The sequence below is a fragment of the Muntiacus reevesi genome, chromosome 1, assembly GCF_963930625.1.
Source record: "Muntiacus reevesi chromosome 1, mMunRee1.1, whole genome shotgun sequence".
Lineage (NCBI taxonomy): Eukaryota > Metazoa > Chordata > Mammalia > Artiodactyla > Cervidae > Muntiacus > Muntiacus reevesi.
Genome location: NC_089249.1, coordinates 55,563,674 through 55,581,588, shown reverse-complemented (window position 1 = coordinate 55,581,588; position 17,915 = coordinate 55,563,674). Strand labels below are relative to the sequence as shown.

At 41.2% G+C, this 17,915-nt stretch overlaps 1 protein-coding gene across 1 annotated transcript in view; it reads left to right on the top strand.

Annotated features, from left to right (window-relative positions):
* SLC25A17 (solute carrier family 25 member 17) overlaps nucleotides 1–17,314 on the top strand; it is a 39,421-nt gene extending 22,107 nt beyond the window's left edge. Inside the window, exons 5-9 of the mRNA XM_065944505.1 lie at nucleotides 8,919–9,035; nucleotides 10,012–10,157; nucleotides 10,246–10,341; nucleotides 12,546–12,628; nucleotides 16,252–17,314. Of these exons, the coding sequence (XP_065800577.1) occupies nucleotides 8,919–9,035; nucleotides 10,012–10,157; nucleotides 10,246–10,341; nucleotides 12,546–12,628; nucleotides 16,252–16,399 (590 nt within the window). The 3' untranslated portion in view covers nucleotides 16,400–17,314. The remainder of the gene's footprint in view (nucleotides 1–8,918; nucleotides 9,036–10,011; nucleotides 10,158–10,245; nucleotides 10,342–12,545; nucleotides 12,629–16,251) is intronic.
* The last annotated feature ends 601 nt before the right edge of the window (nucleotides 17,315–17,915 follow it).

Genomic DNA, 17,915 nt, shown 5'->3' with positions numbered 1-17,915 from the left:
AACTGAGCCTTGGCAGAATTAGTAGCGCTTGGAGATAAGTGGTGACGGTTTCCCGATGGAGGGAATTGAGAGTATATAGGACCTTGTTTAGAACAGTGAGCTCTGTAATTGAGTGAGTGAGTAAAGTGAGTATAGGAACACGAGCAGTAAGTTGGAGAGTTAAGGAACCCGACTTTAGAAGTCTTTGGATCCTTGTCACCCGAGGTTTCAGAAGAACTGGAAAGCCATTAACCTGATATTGTGAATATTTACTGTCTGTTTCTTCTTAGGGGAATGTGAGCACTATAAGATATAGAGCAGTATCTTATGTATACTCCATATGTGTAAGGTATATATTACATATGTAAGATAATATATACTGCAATTATATATCTATGTTTAGTTATTACATGGGCTTCCCTTGTGGCTCAGCTGGTAAAGAATCCACCCACAATGCGGGAGACCTGGGTTCAATCCCTGGGTTGGGAAGATCCCCTGGAGAAGGGAAAGGCTACCCACTCCAGTGTTCTGGCCTAAGGAATCCCATGGAGTCCCAAAGGGTCGGATACAACTGAGCTACTTTCACTTTCACTTTAGTTATTATATATATACATATATATTCATATACATATATATTGTTATATATATATATATATATATTCCCCCTCCCTTGCTAAATTTTCAGTAAGAACAGTTCCTAACTTGTAGTAGGAGCTCAATAAATATTTCCTGAATAAATAAAGTATTTGTTGAATTAGTCAGAGTTTTATTAAAGAGATGGTGAAAAAGTAGATCTATGTCCTTTTGTGTGTGTGCTTATCCATTTAATTTGTATTTCAATTAATTTATTTAAATGTCCATTTAATGTTCGTATTTTGTGGACTCACTTTTTGATATATTCTTTGAAAAATTACAGATTTGGAAGCTGCACAACTGAATAATGTAAATGTCCAATTGACATGAAAATGATTTGACTGAAAAATAGTAACCAGGCCAAGAGTATTCATGGTCCCCATTTTTTCCTCTTCACCTGTATGAGACCACTGCTATTTTTTTATTTGGTCTCTGAGCCTTTCTTAATAGTCTTATTTTAGTCTTTAGTTGATATTTATATAATAAACTGTCCCTTGAACCAACTTTCTTTTTTTAAATTGAGATATAATTGACATATAATATTAATTTCAGGTGTACAACAGAGTGATTCAGTATTTGTGTATATTGTGAAATTAACACTGCAACAAATCTGGTTAACATCCATCATCACACATATTTACGAATTTATTTCTTTTCTCGTGGTGAGAACTTTTAAGGTTTATTGTCATAAACTTTTAACTATACAGTACAATTTTATTAAGTATAGTCACCCTGTTGTACATTATATCCCCATGACTTATTTATTTTATAACTGGAAGTTTTTACCTTTTGACTACCCTCACCCCCAACCTTGGGGCTTCCCAGGTAGCTCAGTGGCTAAAGAATCCACCTGCCAATGCTGGAGGCTTGAGTTCGATCCTTGGGTGAGGAAGATCTTCTGGAGGAGGGCATGGTAACCCTCTGCAGTATTCTTGCCTTGAGAATCCCATGGACAGAGGAGCCTGGAGGGCTACAGTCTATAGGGTTGCAAAGAATTGGACACGACTGAAAGTGACTGAGCATGCATACACAGACTCCCAACCTCAGCCAGACCAGCTTTCAAATAAAGAGTGTAACACACTTTCTCTGAGGAAATGAATGAATAAGTAGGTAACTCAGGACAGAAATCTGGAGGTCTTCATAGAGAGTGCTCTCTTTCCCTCCATGTCTGCTCAGGCTTCGTGAACTACCAGTCTGTATCTTAAATATCTCTTGAATGCATGCCCTCTCCTCCATGTCCATAACTGTTTCTCCAAATCAAGTATTATTATCCGTCACCTGGACCATTGCTCTGCTATGATCTCCTTGCTTCTCAAATCTTTCTCACTAACACACTTTGCACAGTTCTGCTCAAGTAGCCTCTCTAGAAGAATAGTTTTCAGACACTTATAATTTGAAGAACTCAGGTTTGAAATTTGTTCACTGACAAAAAAAAATCAGAATAGATCCAGCCTATAGAGAGGGAATCTTCTTTTTTACATAACTGCAACAGATGGCAGTCTGGTATAATCTTTTATTCTTAAGATCAAATGTTTGTAATACGTTGATTATATTATTTTATTAGTTTCCATATATATTTGCATTGAAAAGGTTATGGCTCACTGTCAGGGACTAACTTAGGTAACTTTCCATGAAATTACTATTTTATGAAATATATGATGAAATCTTCTCCCTTTCGGTTGTACAGAGCTGTTTGTTTGCTGTGTCTGGCTTCCCATTATACCCCAGGTACACACCACCCCTTGTTTCATTCTCTCACTGTGAAGTGAAAGTCGCTCAGTCGTGTCTGACTCTTTGTGACCTCATGGACTCTACAGTCCATGGACTTCTCTAGGCCAGAATACCGGAGCGGGTAGCTGTTGCCTTCTCAGGGGATCCCAATCCAGGGATGAACCTAGGCCTCTCACATTGCAGGTGGCTTCTTTACCGTCTGAGCCAACCAGGGAAGCCCTGCATGCTCTCACTGTACTCTGCTGATTTCCTTTCTGACTCTTACACAATTTACAGTTACAGTAGATTCTCCCACACCTAAAACAGCTAGCCCAGAGTGGTAGGGTGGTTAGCTTCTAAAAAGTCAGTAGAAGTAGGGAATGTCATAAATGGCCCATGTGCCTTAAGTATTTTATTTTAACCTAAGATATATGAATATATACTTCTCTAATTTTCTGTATGGCCAAGGCATATCCACTCACTGACGGGAGTTTTGTGCTTGTTTTCTGGTGTGAAAGTGAAAGTCGCTCAGTCATGTCTGACTCTGTGACCCCATGGACTTTACGGTCCATGGAATTCTCCAGGTCAGAATACTGGAGTAGGTAGCCTTTTCCTTCTCCAGGGGACCTTCTCAACCCAGGGATCGAACCCAGGTCTCCTGTACTGCAGGCGGATTCTTTACCAGCTGAGCCACAATAACCCATGCCTATAAATGCTTTGTCTACTGTAACAGATATGACCAACATAAACAGGTTTGAAAAAAGGCGTAATTCACTCTCGGTAAGCCTCGACCCCCGTGGGATGGAAGTAAAAAGAGCATGGGCACACTGGAGCGTAGCCTCCAGGCCGCAGGAGGCAGTGCGCCGTGGCCTCTGTCAGAATGTCCATAAAGGGAAAGAGGAACACAGGTTTATCTGGTGAGTCCACTATGTGGAACTGGTTAGAAGAGATCCCGCTGTGTTAATGTCATTCTCATTCATTTATTAATACATTCTAAACTGTTTTCTTGAGAGTGTGAGAAAAGAATGGAATTGGCATACACTTAGAACCCACGGATCTGCGTGGATTGTGAACATCATCTGTTGCACGTCTTGTCAGAGAAGCGGTTGAGAACTGCTCTTCTGAGGTCTGAATCGGATTGTTAGGCGCAGCCTCAGACCCTTCAGTCCCCGCCACCTGCCGATAGGATGACGTCACAGCACCCTCAGCAGAGAAGATACTCCCCGCCTCGCACACGCGCAGGATCAGGGTCTCCCATGCCAGATCTGCTGTGGTACTGCTTCCTTCCCTAGCTTGGCCTTCCTGTGCGTGTCCTCCCAGGCCGTGAGTCCTTGAATATACCGGGCTGTTAGTCACTTCATTCCTCGCCAGCTGCTGTTGTCAGCCTGAAGCAGTCTTACTGCTTTTTTTTTTGTCTTGTTAACTCCTATTCATCCTTTTATTCTCCGCTCACGCCACCTCCTCTTCAGGAAGCCTTCCCTGTTCCTCATACCCACCACCCCCAGGTTTTATTCTGGGTGAGGTGCCCACCCTCTGCATTCAACTCAGTGCATACCTCTAAGTGCTTCCTCTACTGGAGAACAGTAGTCTGCATGTTTGTCTTTTATCTTTTACTAGACCCTCCTTAAAGGCAGAAATTACTTTTTAAAAAAATCTCTGCATCTCTAGTACCTTAATGCAGTGGCTGATACACAGAAGGTGCTGATTAAATGTTGAATGAATTAAATTTTAAATGTTGTTTAAGTCGATTCAGAGGACTGCGGTCTTCCCCATTTTCCTAAGTGGCAACTCTCATCTTCTAGTTGCCCTACCAAGAGTCTTGAATTCATCTTCTTTCTCTCTGACCCCACCCCCAGTCCATGAATGGATCCTATTTTCTGTGTCTTCATGTGGTATCTAGCAGTTAGCCCCTTTCCCCTACTCGTACCACCTGAGTCCAAACCACCATTGATTCTTGCCAGAATTATCCTCAGAGTCTCCTAACTGATGGCCTGCTTCCTTCTTTGTCCCCTTCAATATGTGTTCAACACAATAGCAGGTGTGATCACACTAAAACATTGACGGGATTGTATTATTCTTCTCTTCACAGGCCTCCAATTGCTTCCCTTCTCACTCAGAATAAAAGCCAGAGTCCTCACCTGTCCTCCAAAGCCCAGTTTGTCCTCCCCACCTATCCTTGCCCCTCACACCACTGTAGCCACATCGACCTCTTCTCCCTGAACTCTCCCAGAATACTTCTGCCTCAGGGCCCGTGAACCTGCAGCTTTTTTCTCTTCCTGGTTCCTGCGTGGTTTGCTCCCTCACCTCCTGTAAAGTCTTTCCCTTAATGGCCACACTGTCTAAAATGGAGTCCCTTTCTACCACCAAAACTCTATCCCCCCTTTCTGCCTAAATTTTCTCCTTAACTTTGTCCTCTGACATAGTACATATTTTCCTTATTTATCCTTACACCATTAGAACATAAGCTTCACAAGGACAGAGATTTTCACTTTTTATGTACCTGTTGTATCATCACCACCTATTTAGCGCATAACATCATATGGAAAAACCCAAATGAATTTTTTTGCCAACCCAGTACTAGACACACAATACATATTTGATGAGCAAACCATAGATGACTTACTTGCAGGTCATAAATATTTACTTCTCCTAAAATATACTTAAAGTCACTTAAGAATTGCTAATTGGGCTTCCCTGGTGGGGATCAGTGCCAATGCAAGAAAGTTCTATCCCTGAGACAGGAAGATCCCCTAGAGAAGAAAATGGCAACCTACTCCAGTATTCTTGCCTGGAGAATCCCATGGGCAGAAGAGCCTGGCAGGCTACAGTCTGTGGGGTTGCAAAGAGTCAGATATGACTTAGTGACATACTAACTTTTTATTCTTCAATTCATATCTCAGGTAAAAAACATCTACTGGCTAGTTTTATATGTTTCCACTTGCTTAAAGAAGGTAGATTTAATACCAATAAGAATAAAATTTCTAACCACTCTTAGAAAGAATAGGCTTTTTGGGGTGATAGTGAATTCCTGTCTTTTGAGGTTTTCAAAAATAAAGTGAATAATCACCAGTCCACCTGGTGACGGGATTAGGTCAGTGGATCCATAGGGAACAGGTGACTGTGTCTGGAGATATTTCTGGTTGTCACAACCAGAGGATGCTACTGGTGTCTAGTGGCTAGAGGGCCAGAGACACCGCTCAGCACCCTATACATCTGCACCCCTGCCCCGCCCCAGATGCCAGCAGTGGCACAGTGGAGAGACCCTCGATTAAATGGTTTTTATAGTCCTTAATGATTCTGAGATTCTTTGATTATAGGTCCTCTCTTTTTCTGAAGGTAGGGGATTCCTTGGAAATTACTGTTGTGAGTTGTAAACTTCTCCTCATAACGTGTTTTTATATCTTAATGCCTACAAATTTCTGTTTGTTTGTTTGTTTTGCACTGTGGGGCTTGTGGCATCTTAGTTCCCTGACCAGGAATTGAACCCCTGCCCTCTCAGTGGAAGCACCGAGTCCTAACCACTGGACCACCAGGGAATTCCCCAGTGCCTGCGCATTTTTACCAGCTTTTACAACAATTGGAACATCTTTTTTCTCTTCCTGCTGTAAACCTAGTCATTGTATTACAATCACTGTAGGAATGAGTTACAGTATCGCCTGGGAGAACTAGGCACAAGTACTATTGTTGTTACATTTCTGCTAGAAACTTGGACTTGTTATCATTTATTGTATTTTCACAGGAAAAAGCCCATGTAGCTTAATACCCTGGGGAAGAATTTGAGAACAGAACCTTATAGATAACATAAATGAAGATACTTGCCATTTTTATGAAATTGGAATTTTTGTCAATCACTCTTTTTGAGTGCCAGTGGTATTATCATTGTTGTGACAGTTGAAATTAATTTCCTGCCTTTAGGCCTTAAATCTGGTAAGGCAGGCTTGTTCCTGCAGTGCATCAAGTCACATTACTTTGTAGGGAGCCAGACTCTTAAGATCGGTGACCTTGATCTGCCATTTTCTTGTCTCCGTGGCCTTTGTACGTGTTCCCCAGAATGCACCCAATTAGTGTTCTCCGTTTTTGTTTTCTGTCCTTAACTCAGGAGACTCACTGCTAAGAAAACTTTGTTTTTGAGATTTCAGAAGTAAATAGCTGTGTTCCAATTATTCCGTGAATCAGTGAATGGTTTTAGTATGTTCAGTTGCTATTCTTCATCTCTTAATTTTGATTGTGTTTTCCTGTAAATGATTTTTTATGAAAAAAGAAAGAAAATAGTATCACTTGAACTGGAAAGAGAACGATCTCCTGTTCTTAAGTAGGTAAAGTATTGGCATTCTCATCTTAGAGCTGAAATAATGGTCACAACTTGGAATTGGTGAAATTTTCTACACATGAGTAAGCAGACAGCTTTCTTTATCCTGCAGCCATACCCATCATGCCTTAGTAAGAGTTGAAATCGCTCATCATATTCTTTTGCAGCTGGTTTTTCCTCCACAGAAAAACATCCTTTGCTTGCTTATTTTTAGTGCAAGTTTTTAGTAAAGTTTGGATCCTCAAGTGTTTTCTCAGAATTCATAAAATGAAAGTAGCTAAAAAATAACCCCTCCATCTATTTGGCTTAGAGGATGAACAAAGATCTTTGCAGATAAAAAGCTTTGAAGTACAGAATGTTCTTACAAGGACTTATATATTCTCTTCTTTAAATGATATGATGCATTTTTGTACTTGACATTGTCCTTAGAATCCTCAGTCTTTCAGCTCATGTTGGTAAGGGGAATAATGTAAGCAGAATTCTAAATAATAACTAAATCTTAATCTTGGCTACATTTCCTCTGACCTGTTCTGTGTGTGCCTACTTCTCGAATAGAGCATGAAGGGAATTTTGATTTCCAGAGATTTCTTTAGTGGGCGACCTGTTTCATTTGTTTAGAAAGGTGTTTGCACTGCAGTACCCACAGAAGCTTGTGACCTCTGGTTCTGAGCTTCTGTCTTCATCTAAAACAAAAGCAGTGGACTGCTCAGTAGTACTTTCCAACCTGATTTTTCTGGCTGTTGGTTTTTTTGTTAAGTGATGTGTACATTATATTGAATAGGAATACATTATAAAGTCTGGGCAAATGAGTGTGTATTGATTGATACTCTTTTATCTTGGCCTCTTGGGCACTGGTGCTTTTTTAAAATGAGACTTGCAAGAATCTTTAGTTAAGACTTTCTCAGATTATGACCTGTATCTTGACAATGTATGAAGATACTGAGTCATAACTAAAGATGACTCCTTGGTGTTCTATGAAAAACTCTTAACAAATACAACTCATAAAATGATGCCTTTTGAGAAATATGTTCTCATAATGTTCCTAAGAGAGAGGTGCCAAAATGTCTTGCATTCCACTAATGAAAATTCAGGATTTGAGTTTCCTGGCATTTTCACCAAGTTTATTAACTTTGGTGTTATCTGTATAATATGTTTGAAATTCCTTAAATCAAAGCATCCTTAATCTTGCTTTGTTGCTGTGGTTGTTGTTTTTTTTTGGTGGCACCATGCGGCTTGTGTGATCTTAGTTCCCAGACTAGGGACTGAATCCATGCCCCCTGCAGTGGAAGCACCGAGTCCTAACCACTGGACCCCAGGGAATTCCCAATCCTGTTCTCTTCTTTATGATTGTGCCTCTCAGTTCTTCTAAGTGTGGCCCGATAGCTTGGTATATGGTTGTTTGCTGAGTTTGTTCATTAGTTTACTTGTTAAACGTTTATTTAACACACATTTATAAAGTATATACTGTGTGTCAGGCACTTTTATTACAAGTCTGTCTGGTATTTTTCTCTAATCATTTCAGGACTGATGAGGAATGTCTTAATATCTCAAGATGGTGCTAAAATTGGGATCGTGTGTTTTCAAAACAGAAGCACCTGGCTCGTTGTATTGTTCCACTCTGAGGCCACCTTGGGTAGCCAAGATCCCCATCCTTAAGCTTGTAAGAATCACGATGCTTGTGAAGCTGTTGCAGGTGTTTTTGTGACGGTTCATAACAACTGCTTGCTGCCTGCCTGTCCTAATTCCCCAAGTGATGAGGAACTCTTCTGTGAGCCTCTAGTGCCTGTCGAAGTCCTTTCAAATGTCACACTTTCTCCCACCTGTCTTTTATGGTACTAGATCCATACTCACTTAAAACCATGTGAGCTACTTACATGAGAGTTGTAAGGTGTGTGTTTTATGTGATACTGTCATGGACTTATTTAGCATGTGATCAAGGAATCAGTTCCCCCATTTGAAAGCTGTTTTTAGAAACTGTGTTTAAAACTATATCAAAATTGCTACTTTGGATGCTGTATAAATTGACAGATTGCCTCCTGGTGTACAAAGGAGGAACCTCCGCACTCTCATGTGGAGAGGTACTGCTGCCGGCCATCCCGCGCTCAGCAAGGCTTCTGAATTGCTTCTAACAGTACTGGCTTGTGTTGTACCTTGGCACAAAGGACACCTTACCTCAGGTCTCCTAGTAGGTCAGCAGGAGAAATATAACTGGAACACGGATGTGTTTAGCTTTAACATAAAGGTTACATTTTGCTTCCCCTTTGTCTTGCCCCCTTTCTCTTTACAGGGGTGGTGAATGTGCTCCTCACAACTCCACTCTGGGTGGTAAATACCAGACTGAAGCTGCAAGGGGCAAAATTTAGGAATGAAGACATTGTACCGACCAACTACAGTGGTATCATTGGTGAGTGTCTTTTGGGTGTGTTCCTTTTTAAAGGTTCTCTTTTCTCTTTGTATCTGGAATTTATCACCATGATAAAGCTACATAACGGACAGCCTCAAATCTCAGTGTCCCACAGTAAGCATTTGTTTAGCTCCTGTGTCTGTGGATTGACAAGGATTTGATTCGTCTAAGCTGACTCCAGCCTAGGAGTCTCAGCTCCATGTGTCTCTCTTCCATTTCTTGGGACTAGCCTCAGGATATTCTTCTCTTGGTGATAGCAAAAGCACAGGAAGACACGCCTGATCATACAAGCATATTTCAAGCCCTTGTTTGCATCTTGTCTATTACCATCCTCTTGGCCAAAGCACTCCCAATGGCCAAGCCTCAAGACAGGGGGTAGAGAAATATATCCGTGGAATATAGCCCACAGAGTGAAGGTGGGAGGGGATGAATATTTCTGAAGAATAATCTGCTACTTTTTCTCCGCCAGTGTTGTCTTTGGATAAAGATACAAGATTAGTGTCTGATATCTTTGAGCTTCTGCTTTTGAATAGTATCACACTGCCAGGTTCTTCTTTCCCATCTTTCCCTCTTTGTAATGAGGACAGTGATTTTCTTAAAAGGCAGTCCTATAAAATGAACTCCAGAGAACTGTTTTATCTTTTTCTGTACTGGCCTTCACTGTGAAACCCACAGACTGTCGTTTCCCATTCTGTCTGTGTAAGACAGAGAGCTCAGTGGTGGAGATGATCAGTACCGAGGAAAACTTGACCTGCTAACCCCAGATTTGTCAGGAAGGGTTGCCAACAATTGAGGTTAGTCTCTCAATAACTCAGTGACCGTCAGTACCTGATGATTCTCCAGAAGCAGTTAACGGATTAACTTGTCATTGCCAGAAGGAAATCTTGATAGAATCGAATCAGCCTGGCCTGTGTTCTGGGCACGTTGTCTTTCTAGTCAGGGGATTGTCCTCAAAGGTCCTTGATTTCTTGCTTAGATGCTTTTCACCAGATCATCCGGGATGAAGGGATCCTGGCTTTATGGAACGGCACCTTTCCCTCCCTGCTGCTGGTCTTTAATCCTGCCATCCAGTTCATGTTCTACGAATGCTTAAAACGGCAGCTTTTAAAGAAACGAATGAAGGTAAGCCCTGACCTTGAAAGCCAGAAACAGCCCCTGACACCTTCTCGCTGTGTAGACTGATGCAGTTCGTTCTTCCTTTGCCTTGCAGCTTTCTTCCCTAGATGTGTTCCTCATTGGCGCGATCGCCAAAGCAATCGCCACCACGGTGACCTATCCTATGCAGACGATACAGTCCATTCTGAGGGTGAGTGCCGGGCTTCTCCTGCATTTAAACAGACGGCATTCGAAAATAATGTGGTTTCTCTGTTTGAAGCAATGTTAATAAAGCAATGAAGTGCTCCAGAGCATTTCTCAGCCAATTTCCCGTTGTTTGATATTTTGCTAACTAGTTAGGCTGTCAGTTGGTTTTCTCTTTGGTTTGGAACAAAGTTTATACTTTGAGTTTCTTCGGTCACCTGCTGGCTCAGAAAATCCAAGTATGGAGGAAGTTCTTTAAAGACCTCAGAAACATAATAAGTTTGCTTCCTTCCCATTCAAGTTGATTGGCCTGGTGCACAGAGTAGATTTCCCTTTACAGAATCAGAGATTCATTTAGAAGGAATGAATGATTTAGCTTTTCTGAAGTATTTTCAAATTTCTAGTTTTTCATTCATTCAGTTATTTATTCTATGAAATATTTTTTTAACTACCTATTCTGTGAGCAACTGGGTGCACAGGGTGAATAAAAGCCATAGTCCCTTCCCTCAGGAGTTAACCGAGGAGAGAACAAACAAGTAAATCAGCATAAATAGGTAACTGCGAATTGAGGAGGGAGCTATCAAGGATGTAAGCCACATTCTGTGATTTAGTGGGGAGGGCCACAGTGGGGATCTTCTCAGATGGCATGACTGGGGATGGGTCCTCTGGGGAGCCTTGTGTAAATCAAGACTTAAAGGGAGGTAAGGACCCAGCCATGCAAAGAGCAGAGGAAAGAGCTTTCCAGGTAGAGGGAACATGGTGTACTGAGAGCTTGATGAGTCCTGGCAACTGAGAGGGAGGCCACTGTGGCTGGAGGTGGCTCAAAAGGCAATCAGGAAAGAAGCAGGACGGCTATGCGTGACGACTGGATTTTATTCTCACCACAGTAGGAAACCATTGCAAGGCTTTAGACAAGAATAATGTGATCTGATTTACAATTTGAGAAGACTACCATGACTGTTCAGTGGCAAATTGGTCAGAAGGCTAAGAGAAAGGGGAGTTTCAGGTTAGGAGGCTATTTCCGTCACATGTGAGACACAGTGGTGGCCTGGACTAAGATGGTGGTGGAAAGGGAGGGATTCAAGTTATGTTTGGGAGAAAAAATTCAAAGGACTTAAAACAATGAGTAAAATGAGGCGTTAATGAAAGTATTTTAGCTTGAAAAGATTATTCCCTTCTGTTAAAAGTATTTTTACCAATGGACTGTTTTTAAATTGGTACTTAATATAAAGAATTTGAGTTGCAGTCCAATAAATGTATTTTGATATTTTTATAATAGAAACAACATGAAGAGCTTGGACTACAGAGATTCTAACTGATTAATGTTTATCATAACTTCTTAAAAGACTGGAAGCCATTCCATCAGTATCTAAATCTTCATCCTGGGCATGATTTTTTCTTTTGAGGTAGAATTTTCCCCATGATTCTCTGTAAAAATGAAAATTCTCATGCTTCATTGAAAAAAAAATTGTTGTTTTCACTTATTTCATTGAAATATGTCATTTGTTTCGTTCAAAAAAGAGGATTCATGAAATCTAAATACTAAAAAAGCCGCCAGGGGTTTCCTTAGTGGCTCAGATGGTAAAGAATCTGCCTGCAGTGCAGGAGATCCAGGTTCAATCCCTGGGTCGGGAAGGTTCCCCTGGAGAAGGGAATGGCAACCCGCTCCAGTATTCTTGCCTGGAGAATTCCATGGACAGAGGAGCCTGGCGGGCTACAGTCCATGGGATCCTAAAAGAGTTGGACATGACTGAGCAACTAACACTTTCACTTTCACATATTAAAAGGGTATTTTTATTACCATCTGCTGTAAGATGTTACTCCAACATAAGTGGAAATTAAGATTAAAAAAAAAAAGTGGTAACAGGGCTTCCCTGGTAGCACAGTGGTAAAAGTCCACCTGCCAAATGCAGGAGACGCCGGTTCGATTCCCCTGGGAAGATCCCGCATGCCGTAGAGCAGTTGCGCCTGTGCACCACAACTCTTGAGCCTGCGCTCTGGAGCCTGTGCGCGGCAGCAAGAGAAGCCACCGCAATGAGAAGCCCAGGCACTGCAACGAGAGAGTAGCCCCCACTCAGTGCAGCTAGAGGAAAGCCCACACCCGGCAACGAAGATGCAGCCCAGCAAAAAAAGGAACAAGTAAATAAATGAAGCTTTAAAAAAGAAAGCGGTAACAGATGGCAATTATTTGTCTTGTCCCTTCTTCCTTAGTTTGGACGTCACAGACTCAACCCAGAAAACAGAACACTGGGGAGCCTTCGGAACGTTCTCTATCTCCTTCACCAGCGAGTAAGGTGAGCTTCGTAGATGTTTCACATTCTGTCCTCTCTTCTAACAGCCGTCTCTGCCAAGAAGTGGTTGGATTTGCTTATCTTGTATTTTTGCCCTGGAAGCAGCAGCCTGAAAACTTCTCCCTTGCCTGCTGTGCTCAGACATTTCTCATTTAGGAGCTGAGTGACACATGAGCATGTTTAGGGAAATTGTGGAAAAATTCATGTCCTTATTCTTTGTTAGTTACAAATATTCAGGACTTCTTTAGAAAGGGAATCCTCCAGTGAAATCCAGCCATTTGCAACAACATGGATGAACCTTGAGTGTTTTGTTAAGTGAATTAAGTCAGTCCGAGAAAGATAATGTGTGCTTTCGCTCATATGTGGAATCTACAGACAGACAAACTGAGAATAGATTAGTAGCTACCAAAGAGAAAGAGGGTTTGAGGGTAGGCAAAATGAGTGAAAGGAGTCAGCTGTATGGTAATGGATGATCATGGGACCTGTGGTGGTGATCACTGTGCAGTGTGTAGAGATGTCAAATTGTAATGTTGTACACCTGAAACATGGGGCTTCCCCGATAGCTCAGCTGGTAAAGAATCTGCCTGCAATGCAGGAGACCCTGGTTCAATTCCGGGGTTGGGAAGATCTGCTGGAGAAGGGATAGGCTACCTACTCCAGTATTCTTGGGCTTCCCTTGTGGCTCAGCTGGTAGAGAATTCACCTGCAATGTGGGAGACCTGGGTTCGATCCCTGGGTTGGGAAGATCCCCTGGAGAAGGGAAAGGCTACCCACTCCAGTATTCTGGCCTGGAGAATTCCATGGACTGTACAGTCCATGGGATCTCAAAGAGTCGTACATGACTGAGCGACTTTCACTTCGATTCACACCAGAAACAAAGGAGAGCCCTCCTGTGATCTAATGTAGAGACCGCCCTGCTGAGTACTGCTCCATCGATGATGCATCCCAAAACCCCTTGTAGATAGAAATAAGCAGGTGTCAGGGAGTCATCATGGGAAAGGGAAGAAGAGTAGGCTGAGGAACAGCAGCTGTCATCACAATTACGACAACAGTGATGATGATGACGAGAGGAGTTAGCGTTTTTGAGCTATTATGTGGCAGACACTAAGCCAGATGCTCTACTTGGGTAATCTCACTTAATCCTCACAGCAGCCCTTTGAGCAGGTACTGTCGTCATCTCCCTATTTCATTTAAAGGGGAAATCAAATAGGTCAGCACCTTTGAGGCAGAAGCTATTATAACTTTATTACTGTTCCTATATGTAAGATATTTTAAACTAAGTTTATTATAAAGATAGAATATGCTTGGGATAAAAAATTAAATGAAAGATAAGGAATTGGTGTAAAGTAAAAAAAAAAAAATTGCTGATCATACCAAGTGTTGGCAAAAATGAAGCAACTAGAACTTTCCTATGCTGGTGGGAATTTAGAATGGCACAAGCACTTTGGAATGCAGTGTGGCATTTTCTTATAAAGTTAAACATACGCCTCCCATAGACCCAGCCATTCCCTTTCAAGGTATTTACCCAAGACAAATGAAACACGTCTATACAAAGACCTGTGCATAAATGTCAGCTTTATTTGTTAGAGTCAAAAACTGGAAACATCCCAAATGTGCATTATTGAATGAGTAGGTACAAGTTGTGATATACCTGTACAATGGAATACTATTCAGAAAGGAAAAAGAAATAATTATTGATACATGCAAAAATGTAGGTGGATCTCAGAATAGTTACGCTGAGTAAAAGAGATCAGACAAAAAAGAATTCATATTGTATGATTCCACTTTTATGAACACCTGCCAGTGCAGGAGACGGAAGAGATGTGGGTTCAATCCCTGGGTAGGAAGATCGCCTGGAGAAGGAAATAGCAACCCACTCCAGTATTCTTGCCTGGGAACTTCCATGGACAGAGGAGCCTGGTGAGCTACAGTCCATAGGGTCACAAAAGAGTCGGACACGACTGAGCACGCGCACACACTTACCACTTAAACTTAGAAAGTGATCTACAGTGACAGAAGACAGTGCAAATGATCTACAGTGACGGCAAAAGGACGTGAGGACAGCGTCCTCCTGGGATGATGGATGTGTTCATGACCTTGAACTTGGTGATGGTTCATGGATGTACCCATCAGTCAAAACTCATCAAACTGAAGTCATTTAAACTTCAATAAAGCTATAAATATATGCATATCTACACTGTTTTCTGTCTCTTTTCCAAGAGATAGTCACTATTAACAAAAAGTATATGTATTTCCAAAATACTGTATAAAAAAACATACATTTTTCACTCCATTTCCAGCCTCCTCTCCTCTCTGGAGAATAGTAGGTGGTGCTGGAAATTCCCGGCTTCTGATCATTGCTTGGTCTTTCTGGTGATCAGCCCCAGCCAGGAGTCCACCAGGAATCACCTCTTTAGAACAGAAGACACTACTGTCACCCAGGACTTAAGGGATTTAGGATCTCTGTGTCAGGAACTAGGATCAAAGACCAATTGTTAGAATAAAGAAATACTCCTAGTGTTCTTTTCACTTAGGAAATTATAAGGAAGAGCTCCTAGAACTCTGTGCCAGGAACTGAGGACAGGGACTAAAAGCTTTTTTTTTTTCCTGTTATCTTCTAGCAGACCTCACCTTGAGAAACACCACAGTGGAGTTTCTTGGGTTTCTTGGGAGAACATAAGTTAGCCAATGAACTAGAAATTCATGAGTCAAGGCTTTTCATTTCTATTTATGACATGATTCACTCCAAACAACAGGTTTTTACACATAGCAAGTATGTAAAATGTAGAACAGCTTCTGAATGGAGCACTTGACTGACGTTTAATATCTCAGTCTACATGCATGCTATATAGAGCCCTGGAGTTGCTGATGAACTAGCATATGAGATTAATTCACTCTCAGTAATTAGCTCTGGAGACAGCATTTACTCTGAGCTTATATTTCTAGCTGGAGCATTCTTCTCTGTGTTTAGAGCAGTCGTTCTAAAGGGCTGGTGTCCAGGCAGGCCTTGTCATCCTCATCACCTGGGAGCTTATTAGCAATGCAGATTCTTGAGTCCCATCCCAGGCTTAATGCTTCGGAAACTCCGTGGATAGGACTCAGCAATCTGTGTTTCACCGAGCCTTCCCAGTGATTGTGACATACACTAAATTTAAGAACCACTCAGTTAAAAGGTCAAATGTACGGAAAGACTCGGTATTGGAGAGATTTTCATTCCTGTCACTTTCTCTAGTTCTGTTCAGGCTACAATGATCTAAACCAATTGGCAGCTCTCCTACCATTTAGGGGCTGTTAGGTTGAAATAACTTTGTTGGGAGAGCCTTAAAGTCAAGATCTAAAAGTTCTTTGTTAATCTTAGATGTTGGCATTAAAATGGTTTTAGGAGTTTAGGATCTGTACCCTGTCTGTGAGATACTGTTAGCATTCCTCTGATTAATCATGGCTTTGAAGAAATAGTCAACTTTTATCAATTCCCAGACACCTTCAAAGATAAAGTACTTAAGTAACAGAAGTCCGTTAATATCTAAAACTTCCATTGCTTCTTTTGATCCTAAGAATAAGCCTTTGCAAAATAATATGCTTCTTTGAAAACCTTTTGTTTTTTTTCCTCACCTCTTTCCTTTTAGGCGTTTTGGAATTGTGGGACTCTACAAAGGCCTTGAAGCCAAGCTGCTGCAGACAGTCCTCACTGCTGCTCTCATGTTCCTCGTTTACGAGAAGCTGACGGCTGCTACCTTCATGGTCATGGGGCTGAAGAGCACGCGCAAGCACTGAGACACCTTCCACCCACCCCCGGCACTCAGAAATGCTCCAGACGGGGGCTTCCTTCTCTGTAATGGGAAGTGATTCCACTGTACTTGCCCCTTCCACTGAGAAATCTACCCTCATTGGCTTGAAATGCATCTAAGGGTACATACACATGCAGGGTTATAGCCAGCTTGACTCATTACCAACTTAACTTTTTTGATGGTTGAGTTTGTGGAGGAGGTTGGACCAATGGCCATATGAAAAGAACACATGATCGAAAACCTAAAAATGAAACTTGATGGGGATTTATTGATTTTCCTGAAGGGAATGGACTATTGCTCTCATGTATAATCTTCTCCAGTTTAAATTTACCAGCTATTCTCTTTCCCTGAACCCTCCCCCCAGGTTCTACAACCAATTTGCTACCATGTAATTCTCTTGGTAGTCTCCTCATATATACTTTTGTACGTCTTCATCTTGGTATTTTCCTCACTAAAAATGTTATGACTATGCCACAGGCATGACTATTATTCTTGAGCTTTTTTTTCCCGATTAAGGAAAGATATCTTCTTTAGTGTGTGAGCTATTTATTTTGTGGGGGAAATCGAAATGATCAATTCCAAATGATTCTCTTATAAACTGTAAGCATCACTTATTCTTTCGTATCTGACATAATTAAAAAATATTTATTTTGAATCAACCTCTTCATTACAAAACTTGAGGTTTTATGTTCATCCACATGGGCCCCAATAAATTGTAAGAACAAAAGCCATTCTTAAAATTTGCCCTTTAGAGTATTACATTGGGTTTACAACCAGCTGGTAAAAATCACAGAAAAGGGAGAGGGAGCAGATACCTTGTTTAGGCTCTGGAATACTGTCTTCTTTTATAAACTCTTGGTAGAGGCTGTATATTTTGAGAATAAACTTCTGGTTAAGGTTATTTCCGTTTGAAAATGTTGTTTAGTTTGAAAATGTTCTGGTTAAGGTTATTTCCGTTTGAAAATGTTGCTTAGTTTGAAAATGTTGCTACTCAAAGTGTGGGTCCCAAACAGTAGTGTCAACATCACCTTAGGAGCTTGTTGGACATGCCACCCCAGACATTCTGAATCATCTTCTGTGTTTTAACAAGATACTCACATGATCTGTACTCATCAGAGTTCAAGAGAACTTAGAGCTCCTGACTCCACAGAAGATGTAGTTGGTTTCAATTATGGAAACCAAAGATCGGTATAGAAGGAAAGGTGGACTAATGTATTATATTAGAGCATCCTCTGAAAAGACCAGAAGTCCTGTCATCATTTACGCTCACCTCACAGCGCATGTTCAGGTTGGTAGGACTTTCATTATGTGGTCAACAATGAATTTTGACATCTCAAGGCACTCGAGAAACAAACTCTCTTGACATGAATAGAACAGCAGCTTTTTCAGACTTAATTTTAGTCCCTATATCAAAATGATAGGCTTTTCATTCATAAGTCTAATTCAATTAGTTAGAGCAACAATGAAGTGTGTATCTATTCTATATTAGTACTGAAGTTCAA